We start from the raw sequence: 22,794 nt of genomic DNA, 5'->3' as shown, positions 1-22,794 counted from the left end.
CCAACAAATAAAAACAACAAAATAATCTTTACCTGTGGGAAACAAACCAGGAAAAAAAAATACAAGGTTTTGAAGACTGACTAAGCCAAGCTGTCAAGAGAAATCTGAAATCAACCTGATGTGTTAGCTTTTCAAAATTAAAGGTACTTGTGTAAGCTGCACAAACACACATGCATGCTACGGGAGCTGCTGCAACCCACGTGCTTGCTGGTTGCATGTTCTAAAGTACAGCTAATTCTTGATGCATTTATCTCCGTAAAAGGGGTTAACACAATTAAAGGCAGACCATTATACTGTGTGAAAAGATGTCATGCATCTCATATGGCCCTACCAACAAGTTACCATTACCCCAGCAAGCTCATATGTCAGCTGTCTTGAGGCCTGTTCTTTTGAAATAACAGGCAGGGAGCATTTCACCCCTCTGTCAGTCAGGCAGCAATTGCCCTCACTGCCGCATGCTTCAGTGCGCCTCGTTAGAAGCCTTGCACCCATCTCCTTTATTAAAGGACTCAGCAGCCCTGTTCTAACAAGGATCAGGAAGCAGGATTAAGTACTGTGACAAAGAGGACCTAATAAGCTAGAAACTGCTGTGTCTAAATCTATGCTGGCTCAAGGCGCAGGCTCACACTGCTCACTATTCAGTTTTCAGGCGCAGGGGAAGCAAGCCAGCGCTGTGATTAGCCGTAACCCTCTGACCGGTGCTGCTATGAAGATCATGTATCACTCAGGGGCTTGCTTTGCAATCGCAAATTGGATTTTCCATTTTATTACCTGCCAAAAACCACATACATTGCTCTCCAAAACTACCAACACTGTAAGCACTCGCTTGTAATTACAGTTCTGCAAGTACCGCATCAAGGTAAAATGATCAATCTGTGTACAACTTAAAAATAGCTAAATTTTGGGAGGCAAGCTTGGCCTCATCATGGGTCAAATTCAATGCTGCTTACAGGAATAAGCCACACATTCCCAAAATCTCAATAGCTAGGGTCTCGGCTGAATCCTTACGTCCCAAGCTGTGTCACAAATTTACCACCCAGGGAACGCTGCTGTATGTATATGCTTCCATCCTCACAGCACAGCATGCCCACTTCCATTTCAAATACCACATGGCCCATTTAAACATAATTAATTGTAATAAATACTATCCTGCTAAAGCCAAAGAAATCTTACAAGAAAGAAAGAGAGAACTGCTCAAGCAAAAATGAACTGTAGGTTCTCCTGCCAAAGTAATCACTTCATGTTCCTCCGTCTTCTATATTTCCCAAAGCACACTGGAGGCAGGCACAGATATTACTTTTTACCTTCAGAGGGGAGAGGCAGGCAGAGGCCCTAAGGGTAAAATTAGTGTAATTACAGAGGAAGTTGGGGCACCCAGAAGTCCAGCATCTGCCCTGAAATCCACCCCTTCCCTGCCCAGGACGCCCCTCGGGGAGCCCTGATGGCAGCAGCCGGCCTGGCAGCCCGTCCCACCAGCTGCCTACAGCCAGAGCGAGAGGTGAGCTGCCACCTCACAGCCCAGGGGTTTAATGGAATAATTTAATCAAGTGTTGCAGTGTGAAAAGGAACAAGCCGTCTGTCCTCACAGCAAGCACCAGGCAGAGAGCGGGTGCCCCTCTGCAGTGGAGTAAAGGAGGGCTGCCTGGCAGCAAGCAGGAAGCATGGGGCACCCAACACTTAAAACTCCTCCCTGTCTGACACCGACATTTCCATCTGGAAATGAAGGACAGAAACAGGCAGAAAATTAAGCAGGATAAGAAGTCACAGGGAGCCTGCTCCACCTTACCAGTGATAGGGAGGAAATGGAGTCTAACAGTCCCGCCACAAGGCAAGCCACTTCAGAACAAAGACGACTTAGAATTAAAATTGTGACAGGATCGATGTGTGTCACTCCTGCATCACCATGCATTGCTTGGGGACATACCCTGGTGTCCCTTCTGTGCTTACAGCTAAAACCATCCGCAAATCGAGGGCTCACTAATTCTGCTCCAACTGCAGGACATCCATGAGTCCCAGGTCTCACTAAGATCTCGGGAACAGTACATGCTGGGGCAACCAAATGCGTGGGAGCCCTGCACAAACCCTTCTGCCCCAGTGTACCAAGACGAACCCAGCAGTGTGGAAGAGAAGACCTAACCCACCCGAAGCAACATCTCTGGCACCAGCCTCAGCACAGGAGTGCTATGGAACTGGACACCTTACAGATGTATCCCTATCGTTCCCCACCCCCAACAGTCTCCTTGCCTAGAAATTTTTTTATGGCAGCACTGTGCTAAGAAATGCTGTTAATTCCATCCCTGCAGCGCTAGAGCCAAGGGCCAGGGAAAAAGCCATGGCAGATGCGCCTTCATGCATATTGTCTAACGGCAGCATCAGCAGAACACTATCCCCAGGCCTTTAGGAAATTTATATACTGTTCTGCTACACAGATCACATCAAATCCCTCTGATATTTTTAGTAAGCAAAACATAGAATTGCCTTTAGTAAAAATCCACTACTGAGATTCAATCACAAAATACATTGGGGTTGGAGATTGCATCAGTCATTGCTGGTTTGTTCTTTCCATGAACATCAGCCTATTAAAAAAATAAATTGTTTATCATTTCTAAAATTTGGCATAACTACTAGACTAAAATTGTATTTCATAATGGACTTAAGGTTTCTGCTATTCTGCCATACTGAAAGAGATCATCTCCACTGAAATGCGTTACGGGTCACATGCCTCTGGTAAAAGAAGTAGAAGAGGCAGCTATCTTTACGACCAGTCAGCACAGTCCCTTTCCCAGATCATAGAAACGTTTTTTAACTTATTTTTGAACACTTCTAAAATTATTCTTATAAATAAATAATCAAAACTATATCCCAGAACACAGGCCTAGCATGCTTAAAGGTCTAACATGCTTAATTTCTAAGCCTGAAGGATACTCTTTTTAAGCTTTCCATCTTGAACAGACACAGATTTCCAAGTAGGAAGAATGCAAAGTGGACATATGCTGCTAGCATGAGCAGACAGCGAAAAGAGAACAGTCTGGAAAACAGAACAGTCTGGAAAAGAAGTGCAGAGATAAAGGTCTAACAGCTGATTGCTGAGGATGACCTGCACAGAATGCCCAAAAGCCTTCTAAAAGGAGCCAGCTGTGTAGACTTAGAAACACCTGATCATGTCTTTATTTTTTTTTCTGTCTCAGTACTCATTGTATCTAAAGATGATCCTGAACCATTAAGTTTGATTGGATCACTGTGACTGAACTGTGTTTAACCCATCTTAAAAACAAATTATTCCTATGCCCAACTACTAAGACATGCAGACCTGAAAACTGTCTGCTGCCCAGATCTCGTTAGCTGCTGCCTGGAAGCTACAGAAAACACATCTACACCAAAACAAACCCTTGAAAATTCAAGGACAAAAATCAAAGTATGCATATTTTTAATTTTAATGTATTCTAACTTATGCCATACATTGACTAAAAATACCATTTATCACTGCGTACATTCAGAGCTCCCACAGCCATGGGGGGACAGAAGGGACATCTTGTATGAGAGTGGGCACACCTGATCCTGAGTGACGTTAAAGGGAAAAGGCAGCTAGAGTTTCCCTGCATCTCCCTCAATAAATCTATCCTGCATTTAAGATAAAACATGATATTTAATGTTTCTTGTTATTTTCCTTCAGTGCTGTTGAAATAAAAAGTGGTTTGTGCGAACATTCATATTTTGCTCAGCTGCCTGCAAAGGTCAGAAAAGAGCTCACAAAAGCAAATAAAATGCTGCCTCCCACAGTGGTGGTTGCAGAAAGTGTCAGAGCCAGTGATAACGCTACCTATCACTTTGACCAAGGGTGTCTCCAGACCTCCCAGGCTGCTCCTGTCCACTAGATCTAGCCTGCAAGCTCTCACATGCAGCTACAAGCCCCTCATCCTCTTGTGATGTATGACATATGGAGTGTACTATACCTTAAGTATACATACATTGGGTAAGTATTATACAAGTAGAAGACTAGTGTACATAGGCATTAGTTCAATACAAACAAAAGAAAACAGAATGAACACAAGCCTGACTTGTCCTTTCCACTCGAATGCCCCTTGGCAACACTTTAAATACTTTCAAAAATTAAAAGGTGAAATAAAGTAATTAAACAACACTGACATTTGAGAACTGAACATTGGCATTCAACGTAAGAAACATGATCCTAGCTGTAAAATGCCAGATCAACGCTTCTTTGTAATGGTTTAAATTCATCCCTAGTGGAGCTTCATTAAAATCAATGGAAATAAATTTTTAGCCTGTATACTGTGGAGTTTCACACCTGCGTCCCATTGATACTCTGACTCACCTTTCAGCCTACCCTAGACTGCACTGACCTCAAGGAGAGTCTTCAAACTGTAACACATCACTTTCAGCAATTCCTCCTAAGACTGCAATTTAAACATTCTTTCCCTTTACAACAAAAGGGTCTTACACTTTGTCATATGTAAGGACAGGAGGAATGAAATTAGTTTTATTTCTTTATTTATATATAAATACCCTTGAATCCTGTTTTATTAAACACTAAGTAAGGGATCAATCCGCTACACTAAATTTAAACTTAGGCTATATGTAAAAATACATCTGTCCTGGCTTGGTTTAGATTTGCTTTACACTACAGGGCTTATAATTTTTATTACTTTTGTGGCATTTGCTGTATCTCGATAGAGACACACATTGGTTTAAGCATGCGTGTGGAAGACATATCATGACTATGATGTCATTAAAGTTATGCCAAAGCAATTAATTGTGAACAAGGTCTTAAAATATATGTAAAAGAAGAAAATACACTGATTCCTATGCCACAAAATATTATCAAAAGCAAACTATTCTTACACCAATCTTAAGCACAAGTAAACTGTGCATCAGTAGCTCATATAATTCCTATAAACAAGTAAGATCATCTCTGCTTTGAAGATCTCTATCACTCTTGAAGGATTAGTAACGGAAGAGTAGATATAAACAGTAGTTACAAAGGAGCAATAAGACAACAGAGAGCAAAGACTTCTTGTACATAAGTGTGACTCAATCCTTTTGGAACCAGCAGAAACATTCAGTATGATAAACAAATCTACAGCTCCATAGCATATGTTGAAAATATACATTTGTTTGATTAATTTCTATGTACTGAAAGAAAACAACTAGTGAGAGCGAAGCACCTATAAAAGATCAATCCCAGCAACACTTTCGCCCTCTCACCCCTACATTCTTGTACTGGAGAATCAGTACTTGTACAGCTTTATCACTTGGAGTCAACAGCACTTCAGAGAACCTCAAAAACTTATTTGTGATGCTTTTATAACAGGGGAAAAGGTTCAAGTCTCAACAAGAAGTCAGATTCGGTACATACAAATAAACCAAACAGATACTTCAGAGCATCCATCGGACCCAAGCAGGTTGGAAGTCTTTCTCTGACTGCTTTTCTGACACACAGACAGGAATGCCTACAGCCTCACCTGGGAGTGTTAGATGGGAAGCCCCAGGGGAAGAGAAGGCTGAACGAGCAATCTGAAAGCCAAACACTGAAGCCTAAGCCCATCCTCAGTTTCACAATTATTTTCAGGGAAAGCAAACAGGAGCACAGATATTGTAACATCACACATTATTCTAACAACTTCTTAGATGTAAATGAGAATTTCCACCAATGCATTCAGAGCTTAGACCCCAACTTGAATGTTCACTTGAATATGTCTAGCAGATTTCTGTGTCAGTTCAGTAATTGAAGAGTTTAACAAAGATGTTTCAAACAAAAACATCTGGTCTGAAAACATCAGGAGATGGACACTCCGCCAGTGGTGTCTTGTTCAAAATGGTTCATCACTGTTAAAATGCATTCTTTATTTCAGTGCTGAACTGAGCTGTCTTAGCTCTTAAACACCGCTGCTTCTTCCGCCCATCTAACAAGGAAGACAGATGACCCATGCTTTCTTCTCATGGAGTTAGTGAGGATCAGCAGCCAAGTCTCCTCTCAGCTCTTCCCTTTGATAGGTTAAATGAAGACTCTGATTATTCGTGTGATCTCAGAATAACTACTCCATTTGCTTCAACTCTTAGCAAAAGGATTGCAGCTGGAATAAAGTAAAAGCAGACTAACTAAATTTTGAATTTTTTACCATTGCTAGAAAGGTGAAGTGATCCAGGGCAAACTGGTACTGCCTCAGCTACCTCTATTAAAATGTTATGGGAAGAGCATTTTACTCTCCAGCACTGTCCCACCTCAACCTTTCACAGAAAAGAATTTATTTATTTTTTTTTTACAAAAAAGTGAATTTAATCCTGAGATATGTACACAGAATTCCAGCATCATAGCAAAGATCAGCCAGAATCATTATACCAAAATGTAGTGGGGAATCTGGCATATGGAGACTTCCACTCCAGAATGTGTCAGGACTGATGATGAAGCCTGGGAAAAACAGAGCAGATGAAATGCTGAACTTCTCCCTTAAACCATATTTCAGGTATTAAGTACAGACAGAATATAGACCTACCCTGCCTGGGCAAACTCTCATTTCCATATTCAAGTGAGAGGAAGAATGGTTAACTCTGTGGGAACAAGGGGAGAGCCCTAGCAATTTCTACCATCACTCCACATAACAAACCCGACCTTAGCAGGACAACTAGTAGAAAGAGGAAATAATATTAACATTCACAGATGAAATCCACAAAACAAACACATTCAACACAGCACACAAGGCACTCCTAGCCAAACAGACTCTGCTAATGGCTTGTACTTCCACATGATAACTCATGCAGTTTCAACAGCTGAACTCCACCACACACAACCTTCAGGTACAAAGGCAACCAGCCTGGCTGATGCATAAGGGGAACAGCAGAAAAAACAGAATTTTGACAAAAATCCCCAAAATTACTTCAAAATGTTTCCTATATTCATTGTGTAATTATTTCAAATTACTTATGATTTGATTAATTTTTCCTGCATTCCTAATTTAAGAGAGACACCTACTTGAAGACCTACAAGTATTGCTGTTTCACCGATTTCTTTCTTTGAAAGGTGACACATTGTGCTGGAAATACCGTTTCCTTCGCTGCTGTGTAACAAATGTCTGGCACCGATCAGGATCTCGGGGGGCAAACCAACAATCACTGCTAAGTGTTCATAGTGAAGAAACCCAAGAAACACACAATGTGGCAGACAGGTTTTGGAACAAAGGGAATTAACGTGATGTCAAAGTAGTTTAACATCAAAGACATTTTAATGGCACAGGAAGTATTACAGGCTTAGAGGATCAGCATCCCAATTTATTTTGAAATATATTGCACATTTTTTCCAACCCAGAAACTCCCCTGGGATTCTCAATTACACGGGAATTCAACAGAGCATCCTCTCTTTGAAGGGTCCCTATCAGACCAAAATCTAGTTAATTTAAAAATACAAGTTCAAAAAGGATTCACTGTATCGCTTTTGCCCTGCACTTTGAAACTTCCATTCAAACACAGGTTGCCAAGTACTCAGAAGAGCGAAACCACTTTGAAGTACTACGAAACACGTTAAATTTGGTTCATTTTACAACAAATATAACATTTGCTTAGATTGGCTCTAATTATGGTACACTTACCTACCAAAGCTCCAACAGAACAGATGAAATATTTGCTGACAGAAACATCATTATCACGCTGATGGTACTTATAATCAGAGTACAGTCAACATTAGGAAAGCCTACACACACACTGTAGTCATCTGAGAAGCGCCAGTAGGACTTGCATATTTTAAAAACAAATGTAAGATCAAATCTGAATCTTGGGAAGTTTGGCAAGAATTACAGCAGTGTAAAGAAATGAATGCTCGAGATTTAAATCTAAATGAAGGGCTACAGAAAACATCTTTCTGTGTATAATGAAACTGGAGTTATCATCTCTTCCCATAGACCTTAACTCACATCGAGTACTCTGTCGAATCAGCCAACATAAAAAGTGGTGGGTTTTGGTGGTGGTGTTTTTTTTCATGTTTTAACTTAAAATAAGCCTAAAATTAGAAACACCGAATATTCACAAATTTTCAGAGATGCTTTTCTTAAATAAATCATCTGTCCATGACCTATCTTATTATGTGCACTTTTCTATTATTCCTTAACTAATAACTGCTACATCAGTAGTCTTAGAAAACAACTTGTTTTGTTTATTCACTAGGAAGTTTAGTAAAGCTCCTTACTTTCTTACACTACCTTTGCCTTAGTTCCAAAAGTAGAAACAGGTAATTTTTTTAAAAAATTGCAAGGTATCAACTAGTTGTTCCAGTGCGCAGAGCTGGTATCCAAAGAGCACCAAGACGTTCAGGCTTCTAACAAGCCCCAAGAACCTGTATTTGCAGGTGTAAGCTGTGCTGTGTTGTGACACGGAGCGCAGTGACAGTTTATACTGAAATATGAAAAGTTTGGCATTTAAATCAAGTATATTTAGGAAAGAAATATCTTTTGTGAAATAAGTGATTCTTATGTTTGCACATGCCTGTTATAACTACCTAAGTAAACTCCTATTTTGATTAATATTAACTTGAACAAACAACTGCACCAACTACTTTGCTTAATGTAATATTCATTCACAAATTCTAGAGTAATTTCAAAAGCCTAATTTTAAAATGTCTTCCTGTGATGGAAGTATTGAGACTTTTGGCAGGACTCCTTGAACTTCCTATTTAAAGTCAATCCTTTATCCACAGAAGATAATTTAGGTGTTCAAACCTAAAAAATTATGAAAGAATTACTCATCCATTCTGACATACATATTTAATTTACAAAATGTCTCACCCTCCTTACAAAGGAACATGGCTACTTACCCCATCAAGTTTTTTTTTCTTTTTTAAAGAGCCCGAGTTTTCCACACTCAAGTACGTGCCTAACTTCACAGTTTTGATAGTGTCTCTCTTTACCTGAGGAATTATTTGATAAACCACAACAGCATTCAATAGTATAGTTAAAAGCCACTGATGTCGACACTCAGTTTTGGAAGAAGCAGCTGGTAATTCAAAATGCATCCTTAGAAGTCACTGCTCTTCCCCATATACACAAACAATGAGTGAACTCCATGTACGTATGTGCACATGTGTGTTGGTGGCAGGGTAACTAACACAGTCAACATTAGAATCTGGGTTTTAAAAATCACGCCATTTATTTTCACATCAAAAACGCAAATCTACAGATCAGTTAGTTACATTGTCTGGGTGGCTATTAACATTTAGCCACAACTTTGTGAATATTCTGCACTATATACTACTCTTACACTCCTGACATCACTAAGAAAATCTTTCGTGTGGCACATATGGGTCCACCCAGATGACCATACAATGAACTTAAAACACCATCGATCTTACTAATCGCATCTGCCACTTTATGTGGTTCTTGTTTCTACTTGGCTTTCTTTCCAAACACTGTTCCAATTGTTAAATGGTCAGAATACAGAAAGTGACAGATTTAGTGCTTCCTTGGTAATTTATATAACTGACTGCAACTCTGTTGTTGCAGTGAATCATGATTTATTTGTCTCACAATGCAGCACATAACCTTTTAAATGCTAGCGAAAAAAATGCCAGTGCCTTCTTTAAAGTTTATATATGACTGCCCACCACCATGCCTCACGAACGGGGTTTTGAGAGACAAATGATAAAAATAAGCTGCAAATTCCACCCACCTACTCTTGGCCATTTCCTGCGTTCATCACTCACACATACTGTATTTACAGACAAGCACCCTCACCCAGAGCACCAGTGCACTCTTCTAGTCCCCTTGTTTCCTCCTCAGCAGGAATATTTTTCTTAAATTAGCAATAGATATTCTCTGCTAAACACAGAGAGAGATAACACTGATCTCCCCCAGGTCCCTTACCAGTGTGTGCCATGCTCAATCACATCAGGTGAAATGAAAAGCAGACTGAAGGGGTTTATTCACTGGTATGTCTCTCCATTCCAAAACTGTGATCCCAATGCCTGTCTGTGGCCTTTTCTCATACCCTGCTCTCCGTGCCTCCTCCTGCACTCGGTTCCACTACCTTTAACACCCAGTATAACCCCCCTGCTTCTCCTCATTCAAATACAGTTTCATTCTGTTGTTTTATATGGTGCCCATCTCCCGAACATCTATGACTCTATGATATCTAATGACTCGCTGCTGTCCACCAGTGTCCAAACTAAACCAGTCAAAAGCCTTCAGCACCTTTAATTACAAAAGTGATAATGAGAAAGATTATTTACTTCAAGTGGAACAGCACTACCTCCAATTAATGAAAATAGGACCTGCTTATTGAAAAGTTATTTATCCAACATGCACAGCACAAACTTATTTTGATAATTTTCCTTAAATTATAATTAAATTTAAAAAATTTAGGAACGAGAATTCAGCAGATAAAACTGGTTTTCCTTCAGATGGTAAGTATGGAATTAGCAGTCCACGCATTAGGGTGGGACACTTGCACACCACCTTTCATTGGCAGATTTTAACACTGTCTGCAAAGATGTGCTTCTCTAAATTGCCCTAGTTTGCAGAAGTGAACACAGGTCTGCAGAGATGAAGTGACTTTTCCAGTCATTCAACAGATTCATGCTTGCCTGTGGCCTGCTCCTACCTGATCTCAAACTAGCCCTCCAAAGCCCAGCCTGGTGCTCCATTTGCCAAAATCCCTTCCCTAAATATTTTGTCCAGATATTTAATGAACAAGCCAGGACATTGCTTTGCACAGTAAATACACATGCAAGTTCCACAAGTTACAAAATCTAGACTTCAGTGTAACATCCTTTGGAAATATAACCCAAACTCTAGGTTATTTAAAATTCTTGAGATAGTTCTAGCACTATGCATGGCATAGATTGCAATAGAAATTACACCAACTGATCACAAATGAGGATCCTGGGTAAGATCATAAAACGACGCACCGGTAAATTAACACATGAAAAGTATAATTTATAGAATAGCATTTGAGTAATAGAGAACAGAAGTGACAACTTAAACTATGTCAACGCACCTCATCCTGATCAGGTGGGGAAAAATTACAAGTCCTTTTTCTACCAGATTATGACATTGGTCTATAATGCAACAAACATTAACTAAAAGGAGAAATGCTTCCCTTGACCACCCAGACTTTGCAGGTTTGGACAATGATGGTAAAACCATTTAAAGTGAATTTGCTGTTATGCTTCTAAGGCAGCAGCACATTTAGAACATTTAATTAGCCACAGAAGGCACTTCCACTTTCTGGACAAAAACAAAGCTATAATTTAAGACGACAGAAAAGTACATGTACAGATACTACATATTCTGAAATATTATTACTGTTGAGAAGAGACTTTATAAATAAACATGACTACAACAAAAAGCTAAAGGAAGTATACCTGTGTCAAGGAATAAACATCTGAAATTAAGGAAACGAGAGCAACTTTCATCTGCCAGTGGGGAAGGGGGGGGGGGGGGGGGGGGGGGAGGGCGGGGCGCAGGGAAAGACTATTCATCATCATACAGTTCACTAGATTGATAAAGGCAAAAAAAAAACCCAACATGGTGGGTAAGCAAACAGAGTCAAAACAAACATCTTCTCCCACTTCACAGAAAAAAAGCAGACACTTTCCTTGGCTGTATAAAGCAAAAGGCATACATTGCAGACTGCCACATTTATGCACACAGCTACCACATTCTCTAATGGGTTGAAGCAAGTTCTTATGACAACAAATAATTTTGCTTTGTCATGCTAACTTCAGTCATATCCTTCTGAGTTTTGGGAACTCTTATGTGGAAGGTATTAGTAGAAATAAAGAAGCCTTATCTATCAATACACAATAAGAAGAAACGAGGAATAAACAATAAACCCTGTGTAACAGGTGTTTCAACAACAAATATTCAATGCAGCTATATTATTCCCAACACAAATATTTTTTAAAGATTGCCATAAAAGATCTGAAACCAAGTTTTTGCTTCAGGCAAACAGGGACAACTATTGAAGTTAACGTCCCATCACAAAATGGAATACTGCAATGCAAATTGAGCAAAATCAATACTTAAGTTTCAAAGAAAAACTATAGGTTGAAAGAAGCCACTTGTATTTAAATGACCAATACCACAAATTCAAAGTACATCAATCAGCTCCACTGCTTTAAGTGAAAAAGCTGTCAACTCACTATGAAAAGTAGGCTACTGAAACAGAAAACGGAAAAATTTTACTCTAGTTGAGCAAACTTCCACTTCTACAGGAACAGTCACAAAAAAGCTACTTATGCTGCTGTCATTTTTGCTTAATATAATTTTGGCTGATCCAAAGTGTGTTCTCAATCCGCAGTCAGAGACAAGAATAGCTTTATTTATGATATGTTATATAAAGCAAGATGCCATATACAAATCGGCAGTCAGGTGTGCTAATACAGAAGGAAAACATAACATGTAAAAAACAAACAAAAAAATACACATCTTCTGGCTTCTCCTGCATATCCGCTAGGAGTGAAAATGTGAGTGTTTCTAAGCAGAAAGTAAATATTAGCAGCAATGATGACTGAAGCATAATCATTGCCTGGAGTTTAACAATTTGCTTCGTTTCAGAGAAACACAGTGCATCATTACCGTTATTATTCAAATAAATAAATGACCATCCATAGTCTTACCTAGTTCTGGGGGCAGCACAGTAAGACGATTTCCCTGGATATGAAGTTCCTTAAGCTGAGTGAGCTCGCCGATTTCTTTAGGCAGTGATATCAGGTCATTGTCTCTAAGACTCAGCTAAGAGTGAATATAAAGTTGTCAGAATAATTTTCAGTTACCATAAAGCAGCCTAAAACAGAGCACTACTCCCTCTGCCCCCACCTTTCTCATAAATGCCCAATTCTTCCAATTTATTTACAAGTGTCTGCTAGTAAACAAGAAACAGTTCCAGGTCTAGTGGTCTATTCCTGCAAACATACCCTACTACTCCTGAAATTGACTGGATTCTATTCCTACAAGTGTTGCAAAAGCAAATTGATTTTCCAGGAATTTAGATAAATTACTTACTATCTGCAACTTTGTGAGCTTCCCAATATCTGGCGGCAGGATTTCAAAATCGTTGTCACTTAGATAGAGTGCACGCAGGGTGGCTGCAAATTAAATAGCAGTATATAAACAGGGTGGCATATAACCCAACCATTTGAGGTCTAATCAATAAAAAGGAGTCAGGTTTGATTAATAACCCCGACTTGGTGAAAAGCCTTTGACATACCCAGGGCTCACAATAATAACAAGCGGGTCAAACTTAGATTTACTGGCTTATTGTATCTTTGGCGAGTTCAGGAAAACATCTATATTCAAAAGGACTGGCACAATTAACAATTTCTACAATAGTAGACTCTGGCAGGTTCTGGCATATAGTCTCAGTGCTCAGCTGGCAGAATACAGTCATTACTCTTTACCCCCAATTCTTATTATTACATCAATTTGCATCCTAAATGAACATTTTTTTAAAAAGTCATCTGAGTTTTTTGATAAATACACATCTCTGTTAAGCTCTATAGAAAGCACAGCCTAACACTGGAAAAGAGACCTGACCGTAGAAGAGAGAAATACAGAAGACTCAAACTGTATAATTTGTAATTTTCATGCTTAGTCTCTATGAAATTCACAGGAAAAGAGATGACTCAGCACAACCATGCAGCCTGCTATTACTGAACAAGCATACCTGACAGTTGCAGGGTGGGGGTGGGGAGTGGAATTTAAAATGGAGACTCACAGAGAACTGTTGGGTGCAGCTGGAAGGAAGGTGGTCAGGTCAGCAAAACCTCTCCTCCCCACCAGAGATCCCATTTGTCATGTGTAGTTTACTCCTCCTCCTCTTTTCATTTCATTAAATGTGACCGTTTTTAATAATGCTGACTTAAAAATTTCCCTCTGCCAGGTTACAATCACAAAATCTCTCAGACAGCAACACTCCTTCCTCTCTTCTTGCCTGTCACTTTTGCTGCTAAATGCACTGATCCTGAAGCCACCTCAGCATGGCATACTAAAAGACCAGTAAGGTAGCAGAATCACTGAAACCTAGAAAGTGCCAGAATTCAAGTTGCTCAGGCAACCGTAATGCAGCCCTTCTGCATGTATGCATTACAACACCTTTATTTTAACTCTCTGAGTGTGTATTTTTAATACGTGCAAAGGTCAGCTTAGCTCTACCATTCTTGTGCCGAGCTTTACAATCTTAGCATATTTTTAAACACACTGGACACTTCAGCATCCATATTCTGATAGTTAAATAGTTAAAACTATTTCTGTAACAAACCATCACGAACACAATCTTTCCAGAGTCAACACACAACAGCTGCCTTCCAAAACAGTTTACTTTCCCCTCAGGCTTGCAGGCTTCCATGAAGTTTTAACAAAGTGTGGGACCCAAGGAAATACCACTCGAAAGAAAACTAATATACTATTACTAACCAAGTCTTCTCATGTCCAATGGTGTCAGGTGACTGTATATCAGTGATAAATACTGCTGGGCTAGGTACAAATATTCAAGAGATATTCAAATAAAAACATAAATATCAGGAAAATTCTGTTGGAGTTTGGTCTCCATCAAATATATTTCAACTGCAGAAAAAAAAAAAGCACCACATCATGAAGATTTGTTGAGGTTTTTAGAAAAGTTTCTTACTCAGATAGAAGAAGTTTCCTGGTAGAGAATTTTCATTTAAGTTGTTGTAAGTCAAGTCAAGAACCTCTAGAGCTGGTAAAGAGCCAAATCCCCTTGGCAAGGTGTTTAACCTGTTCATGCTGTAGGTGAAGAGGAAAAAACAGAACATGACATCAGTATTCACTTCATCTAGTAGGAGTAACACAGGCAACAAGAGTTTCATTGCTAAAAAAATGCTGTCTACACCAAGCTTCTCTTTTGTTTTGAAAAGGGGTTGATGCTATACGATACTGAGCAAGCCTTTTGTAACGCAGACCTTTTTCTATCTCTTGCTCCCATAAACATGCCCAAAACTTACGCACTCATAACGGATCCTCTCTGTTATGTCAATCAACAGCCAGACAGGGAACACGAAGCAGTAGGGAGAGGTGTCACAGTGCTATACTCAGCTTAAACAGTGCACCACAGAGAAAGCTAGTCTTTGGCAGATGAACTATCCTCTAGCTAAACCACAAAGTACCTTTTACACATAATCTTGACCATCTCCCATTCTGCTGTACCACATATTTCTTCCCCATGGTACCAAAACCAAAGAGGAATACCTCAGCTGCATGGTAGTATGTTTAACGATAATTGCTGCTCAAAGCCCTTCTTAGGAACAGCAAATTTGTGTCACTAGATAACTATTGATGCACATGGAGCATGAAGTAAATAAAAAGTTAGTCCTCTGACTGATGAGGCTTCCTCTAAATTTAGCTCTTTCAGCCAGTCTTGGAGGGTTTAGGATAGCAGTTCCCATGGGCAACAGCTGGAAGAACATGGGGAAAGCTCACAGAAGAAGAAGGTTTCTCCGATAACCTGGAATAGACAAGCTACAGAAAACAGTAACTTTTCTGTGACCTCAAAGGGCTTGACCAAGGTGATCCAGATAAATCACTAGAGCTGCTGCAGTGAGGAAGAAAGGCAAGAAGATTATATTCATAGAAACTTACTGTTTGTGTATGAGCTGGAGCTCTGGCTCCTTATCACATGAACAGAAGAGAACTACCAGCTTATTCACACTGTCCCTATTGCATGTACACCAAACATATAGCTTGCATGTATAGATCTTGTTTGGGTTGTCATCTGGGTTTGAAAGTCAAACAGAGAAGATGGGCATCTTCAGGAAGAGCATGTACAGGTAGCTATTTTGAAGAACTGGATTTTATTCTTATGTGATGACTGGAAACAATCATGACCTTTCACGTTATCCCTAAATGTCTTTCGGATTTGACTCCTCTTCTGATGCTAAAGTGATAAAGAGCAATAGCCACAAATGAACTCAAAAGGAGAGGTAATGTGAATGTATGAAGCACAATGTAACACTAAAAACTATGAAAATTCAGGTCGAAGTATGGACAAAGTTAGGTGCCAAAAAGTATAAAGACTTTTGGCTCTTATCTCTGGGACCTTCCCTCCCCTATGCAACGTTTGTCAAACACTGTCCTATACTATGAAATACATCTGTAGGCCAGTTAATAAGCCCATCTTCTAAAAGCTCTTCGAACACCGAATTAAATACAAGAGCAGCTGCACCTCCAGCTAGGCATGATGACTACACATCCATGTGAGCAAAGGCAGAAGAACACACAACATCTTTCACAGACAGATACTAACCTCACCTTTCCTCTCCCACTTTTGCATAAGCCAGCCCCTAAACTAGAACCTGGATATCAGCTCTCTGTAACTAAATTCTAAATGAAGTCATCTTCCTCCTCATCCCCCTGCCAGGGACATGCACATAGTATTACTGTTGTAGCTGTAGCTGTTAAAATACAGAAAAGCATTCTCCACTATCGCTACTGCAGACTTGTCACTGTGTTTCAAATAGGAAAGCAGCTCTTTTTTCACTAGTAGAAAGGAGACCCCGATGGCCTTCCCTTTTGTAAGCAAGGAACACTGAGAAAGAGCATTATCCCTGTTGACAACAGGCAGAATGGTATCTATTCTTTGGCACTGAAGAAGAACCAGCTGAAAGTCTCTGCCCAGCACTATTCAGCCCTACAGAAGCTCAAACACTGTGCTTGTGCCACAGAAACTGTACCACATCTGCCTTCCAAATTTTATTTTAATTTTTTTTAAAGTTTTCAGCACTACAACACACCTTCCCTCTTTTCACCCCACCACTTGACCCTTCTGCACCAAAATCCTCTCAAAAATAATCCATGCTCTTATTCAATCTTCCCCTCTGCCCCAGAGGGCTGTTTTGATGCATGCACAACGCACTGCAGATGACAAGAGGGTTTCTGGGCTGCCCCTTGGCAAACTACTAGGGCACAACAGTTTCCTCTTCACTGACTCCAAAGACCTCTGAAGCAGAACCCGTTTTGCAGAGCTAAGGCAGGGCTGTAAATCCTGAGCCTGGAAGATAATGGCTAAGGAGAGGATTAAGAAGGAAGAGCATTTAATCTGCAAGACCTTGGACCACAAGACAAAGGTGGCAACTGTGGTTCCAGACCTAAATGTCTGTTGGTCTTAAGCCCAACTGGACTTTTGCACTCTATTTTCCGTTAATGAATACCAGTATTTGAACTACACTAACATTTGTCACTGCTTTAATCCATGGGGAGCGCCCAACTCCTTCCTCCCTCCATACACTGCAACACTTTTATATGCCATCCCAAAAACACGGATTCAACCCCCAAGATATACAGAATCCTGATCATGAATTAATATCTGCTCTGATAAGCAACTCCAGGTTCAAACAGATACTAAGGCATGCTAGACATCTGGAGTGACCAAATAAAGACCAGAGAAGACAGATCATCATGGAAACATTTATTGGCATTCCAACAGTTCAAGATGCAAGTCAATTATCAGCACTTTACAAAAGTATCTAAAGCAGCATACACAGAGCCTAGCCAAAATAATTTGGTATTTAAAAACAGTAAAAAATATCCTCAGGTGTTCAGAAGTAGGAGTTTATAAAATACAAACATTCTTTCTATGAGAAGCCTATAAAGCTAAAGCTTACCCCTGCCAGTGCTTTTACACTTTAATATGACCAGTTAGTTCTCAGAAGGTTCTGTGCTTCACATTTATTTTCTTAGTAATTCAAGAAAGTCTTCTACAGCTGTAGTTATTATAAAGTATCACCAACTCTACTGGAATATAGTATCTGAACACTTAACAGGAATGCCTTTGGCTCAAATTCAGTCAGTACGAGCTGTTTACATTAAATGTGCACCACATTTAAAGATTTGCTGCCTCTTTTTCAGGTCTAATAGAAATTGAAGCTTCTTTAATCCCGAATTTGGGACTTTGAAATTAAAATCCTAAAATAACATGGAAAAATTAGTATTCAGTTTCTTCTGCTTTGTAAAAAAAAAAAAGAAAAAGAAGAACTGAAAATAGAGCCTGGAGAATTAAACACAGTTTCTAGGGAAGTAAGATTCAATAATTGTTAAATTTGACTTCAATGTTAGATCAATGTGAGTTGCTGTTGCACTTAAATGGTTATCAGTATATCAGAGTAAGTGCTTGATCACTTTTAAGTATCCGATTACCCAGGACAATAGCTAAACACTCCGAAGCTGTAATTGCCAAATTTTCCTCACAAACACTCTCAAAAAGAAACTCTAGTAGCAAAAAGTAAGAAGTTCCAGGTTCAGTTGCAAGAACATTTGACAGTATTTCTATTACAGCAAATTTTTGCATTAAGATACGCACCCAAGATTCAGGTGTTTGAGCTTCTGAAGGCTGCTAATCTGTGTAGGCAGTTCCTCAATCTGGTTGTTGAAGAAGTTAAGGACTTCTATGTTTCTGAGGTCTGCGATGTTTGCTGGCACAGCTGTGGGAAAGTTTTCACAGTGAGAGACTGCATTTAGAGCAAGCTACCTAGACCACAGACACCCTAATAACACCTGTCTTTTGCTCTGTTTGTGCAGTGGCTGACAGTAAAAACAACATCTAATAGTTAATGCAATTAAAGCAAGGTCTATACCAAAAAAGCCTCCTATCTAGAATCTGTCCTCATTGCTGAGGGCAGTCACTTTGTACTCTTCAGAAAATTACTACCAGTATTGTAAGGTATTTTGATGAACAAAGACCATGTAGAGCGAGACAAGGACAACACATGCTCTCATAGATTAGCAAAGAGAAGCAAGCCGTCCTCTGAGTTCATGTAGAACAGACGGGTCTCAAAAGAGCAGAGTCCAAGACTCAGATCATTTCATTATGAGCTGGAAAAGTGAATGATACAAGTAGTTACACCAAGACAACAGTTTTAATGGAAAACTTCAACAGAAAACATGAAATAAAAATTCATTTTTAGCAATGACCCATTCTGCTTACTGCTTAAATAATCTAGTATCCAAGTCCTTATCCATTCAATAGACAACAAAATTTATAAAAAAAACTAAGTTCAGCCCTAAAAGATGAACTGTTTAGCCAAACCCATTTTCAGTTACATCCCACGAGTGGATAATTAACTGATCAATACACATACATGGCTACATTGAATTACCAACACATCAGTATCTGGTTATTACCTAGAAAGATGAAAAAATCAGGCAGAAACAATACAAGTACGCCTGTGCAAATGAGGTTAAAAAGCTAATCAGATTTGCATCTTTTCCCCCTTAAACTCAGTGAGATTCAAGCACACAGCTGAGGTTGACATAAAAGGAGGTTGGCAAATCACCTGCACTGGAGCTTGCACCTGTGTTCAATATTCATCTTGGTTCAGTCTCAACTTTGACTGTATCAGGAACTCATAGAGCGCGCATCTAAATTATTAGAAGTTTTTATGAGGCTATGATTTTCTTTTATTTGTTGGCATAAGGCAATCTCAGTCTTAAAATGGAGTCAGTAATATTTACAAAGCAGAACATTATAGTATGTCACATTTACTGGATAAGTCTAATTACACTGTGAACAATAACAGGATCTCTAACAAACACTCTAATTACACTACATAAATATTACTGTTGAGGGTCATATTCATTGCAGGAGATTTTTAGCAGACTTCTTTTTACTAAGTCATTAAGGCAAATCTGAACATTTAAAAGCCCTCCCTTTGCAGTATTTTCCAACTGGTCCCTGCGTATCTGTCACTCAATGATAGCAAGGATTATGTGCCTTCAGAAAGTAAAGGGTAATGTACTACTACTGTTGTTTTAAATTATTCCCTGACAGAAGTTAACTGAGGATTTTAATTGACATAATTCAGCTGTTTCCTGCCTCAATATTTCACCAGAGCAGTAATTACCAGTATTAAAATGTTTTCCATTCAGAAACTAGACTTTATAATTTGACTTTGATGAGATGCAATGGACTGGCAATCCGTGTTTCTACTTTCCTTAAACAGACAGTATGCTTATGCAAGACTAGGAGTCAGAAGTACTAGTAAATACAGGGTTTAGTTTAGTCGAAACCTAAACAATGCAGAGAACAAATTCTCAATTCAACAGTTCTCCCGAAGTTACATTGTTGATGCAATTAATAAATATTTGGAATGAAGGTTTTTGCCTTTTTGACAGTGTAAGAGATTACATTCCTAGAAAAAACAATGCAACTTAACATTGCAAGTTATGCTAAATGTAATGCACAGCTCTACTGTGGGAACACTGAAACAAGAGCCTGACATTCAGGAGGCCAGACTCACCAAACTTGCTTGCAAGTCAGCTTGGCTGCCTGCATGTCAGCTCTGTATTTCAGTTATTCAGGCTGAACACCATCACAAGATGATAAAGAAATTCAGCCGTTATCCAAGACAATGAAATTTCTCAAAGCCAACTAAAAAAGGTACATCTTACACCAAGGACAATACTGTCACTACAAAGCCCATGAAACTTTCTTGATCTTGCAGTGAGGCCAGACTACAGACTCTCCCAGACTAGAGACAGTTTTTCAGTGCTGCCTGCCCTCATGCGAGGAAAGCCAGCAATACCCAACCTTTGTTTCAGTTGAATCAGTGTTGGTTAATGGGCACCTTACATTTAGTCAGTCCTATTCAGAGGGGATTTATTTACCCAACAACCTCTTGCATTATGGAGTAGCAGCAAAGCTGTTCTACATCTGTGAACAGACCACGAGATGGAGACCAGTACCCTTCAGGCAGCCTGACTGAGCCCGAATAGTGACATCTAAGCAAAAAGCCTAACCCAGTTACTGAGCTACCTTGAACTAGCAACGCCAATTTAGTGGATGTGTCCTTTCAAATACCTGTCCAAACCAGCTTGTTTCCCCACTTAAGAATAAATGAACTCTTAGGCTTCTACCTCGCTTCTGACTTAAGCTAGGAGACTGTGGAGACAGGAAGAATCGTTTCAAGGAAGAAGGTGAACAGTCGTTTTAGTCATTAAAAAAAAAAAAAACAACCAAACACCCAACCAAACCACCCATGAAACTACCCAGAAAAAGATGATACCCAGACATCAAGCAGACTGCATCCAGAGATCTGCTCATGAAGATTACACCTGTACTGAATATGCCAGCATCAGAGAAAACCCTATTTTCAACGTGTTACTTACACAGTTCAAGAGTCTCAAATTCTACCTGCTCATCCCACTTGCAAACACAGGGCAAAAACTCTACTTCCATTGGCTTGTTTAACACAGTTTTTTAATTTGGGTTGCTTTTGTCAGGGCACAGCTATGAGTAAGTGTCCCTAGCGAACAATAGGAGCTGTGTCCTTGCACACTGTCTGCAAAGTTTCTGATATATCTGTCTAATTCCCACATACTGTACTTCACATTGTGAATCACACTTAGGATACTTTATATTATTATTTTCTTCAAGCTATACTGAAAGCTGCATGGGTAAGCAGGCCAAGATGAGAAAAAGGCTAAAAAATTTAGTAAAGGATTTGGATGAAACATTTTGTGTCTCACCCTGTTAAAATAAAAAGCCCCATTCCACAACCATATTTTTTTGTTTGGATGGAGGGGCTAGAGCTATTCAATGAGAAGGAAAACCCAAACAGTAGGTCAAGACCAGGCTTGCAGTAGGGGGAAGAGGACTTTTTCCTGTTAACAGCTTATTTTCCGGTTCAACAATTCAGATTCATTTGTAATATGAATTAATGCTCTCTGGGATTCAAAGAAAAACAGAAGACCGAAATTAACTCCTGTACTGGACTGGCAGATAAACTGTGCAGTTTCAGTACCTTCAGATCTAAAGATCGGTAGTGGTCAAGCAAAGTTGACTAGGCATATAATGTTCTCTGGTTTGAACTTTACATGACTAAGTGCATCCCGACTACCATCCTACTGTTATGTTGCAAAATTCTTCCCAGATACATAGCAGACTGCCAAATACCAGGAAATTTGTGTTCTGGCAATACCGAATTCCACTCGAGTCACCTTCTCATGATGAGCTGTGAGAGTGAACTGTCAGCATCCTGGTTCCATTCACCCACATATTTACAGTACGATCCACAGTGTCTTAACAACTCTTTTAAGACCATCTGCTGCCCAGTGTCATTAACAACTAAACTCCCCCTCAGCAAATGCTAGTAAAATTTGGCAGCCCAATGCCTTTGCATTCTCCTGTGAAGCTTCAGTCGCATCATGAAGCCCCATTCATATTAAGTCTCACTTCACAAGACCAGGAACAGATTCCTTCCCCTTATTCAATACTGGAAATTGCAGGCAGGGATTCACTATGAAAGCTGTAGAATTCACCTTGATTTCAAGAGCTTGGGTGAAAATTAAAGAGAGGGTATACAGGCTGCACACCAAGGAATAACAAGACTTCGTTCTTGCTCCTGGAAATAAGGACTGGCAACTTGTTATACTTCAAAGCATTTAAAAACAAATAGGCTCTTTTGCCCTGAAGTTAGTGGCAATGCTTTAGGCACTAAAATAGTTTCTCATCAGAGCAGCATTTCACTCAAGGCAACTTACTACATTTTATTTCTATATTAGCAGCCACTGTTCAAAAGTTCTGATACTATTTCCAAAACATAAGAAGGATTAAATGCTGCTGTTCAATGCCTATGTAACTCCACACCTAACCATCCTGGATCTGGACTAAGGTCCTCTCCCCACATCAAGAGCCAGAAGCGAACCCTAGACACCTATCTTTACTAGAGGTCTGATGTTGCCCTGTGTTGGAGAACAGATACTGGGTTAGGTGTTCTTTTTATTTGACAGATCTATCACGCAGAGCAAAATGCTAAGAACATTTAAATCCGTTAAAGCAGCC

At 39.6% G+C, this 22,794-nt stretch overlaps 1 protein-coding gene across 2 annotated transcripts in view; it reads right to left on the bottom strand.

The window, feature by feature from the left end:
- Positions 1-22,794, bottom strand: part of RSU1 (Ras suppressor protein 1) — a 110,196-nt gene that overhangs the window by 64,252 nt on the left and 23,150 nt on the right. For both annotated transcript variants that reach the window (XM_080386385.1, XM_080386384.1), the window contains exons 4-7: positions 18,316-18,436; positions 14,629-14,747; positions 13,005-13,087; positions 12,620-12,734 (exon numbers count right to left, since the gene is read on the bottom strand). In XM_080386385.1, coding sequence (XP_080242511.1) covers positions 12,620-12,734; positions 13,005-13,087; positions 14,629-14,747; positions 18,316-18,436 — 438 coding nt within the window. The remainder of the gene's footprint in view (positions 1-12,619; positions 12,735-13,004; positions 13,088-14,628; positions 14,748-18,315; positions 18,437-22,794) is intronic.

The sequence above is a fragment of the Falco punctatus genome (genome assembly GCF_963210335.1).
Source record: "Falco punctatus genome assembly, chromosome: 4".
In the NCBI taxonomy this organism is placed as follows: Eukaryota; Metazoa; Chordata; class Aves; order Falconiformes; family Falconidae; genus Falco; species Falco punctatus.
Note: the sequence above shows the minus strand (reverse complement) of the source record. Positions and strands in the feature narration are given on the sequence as shown.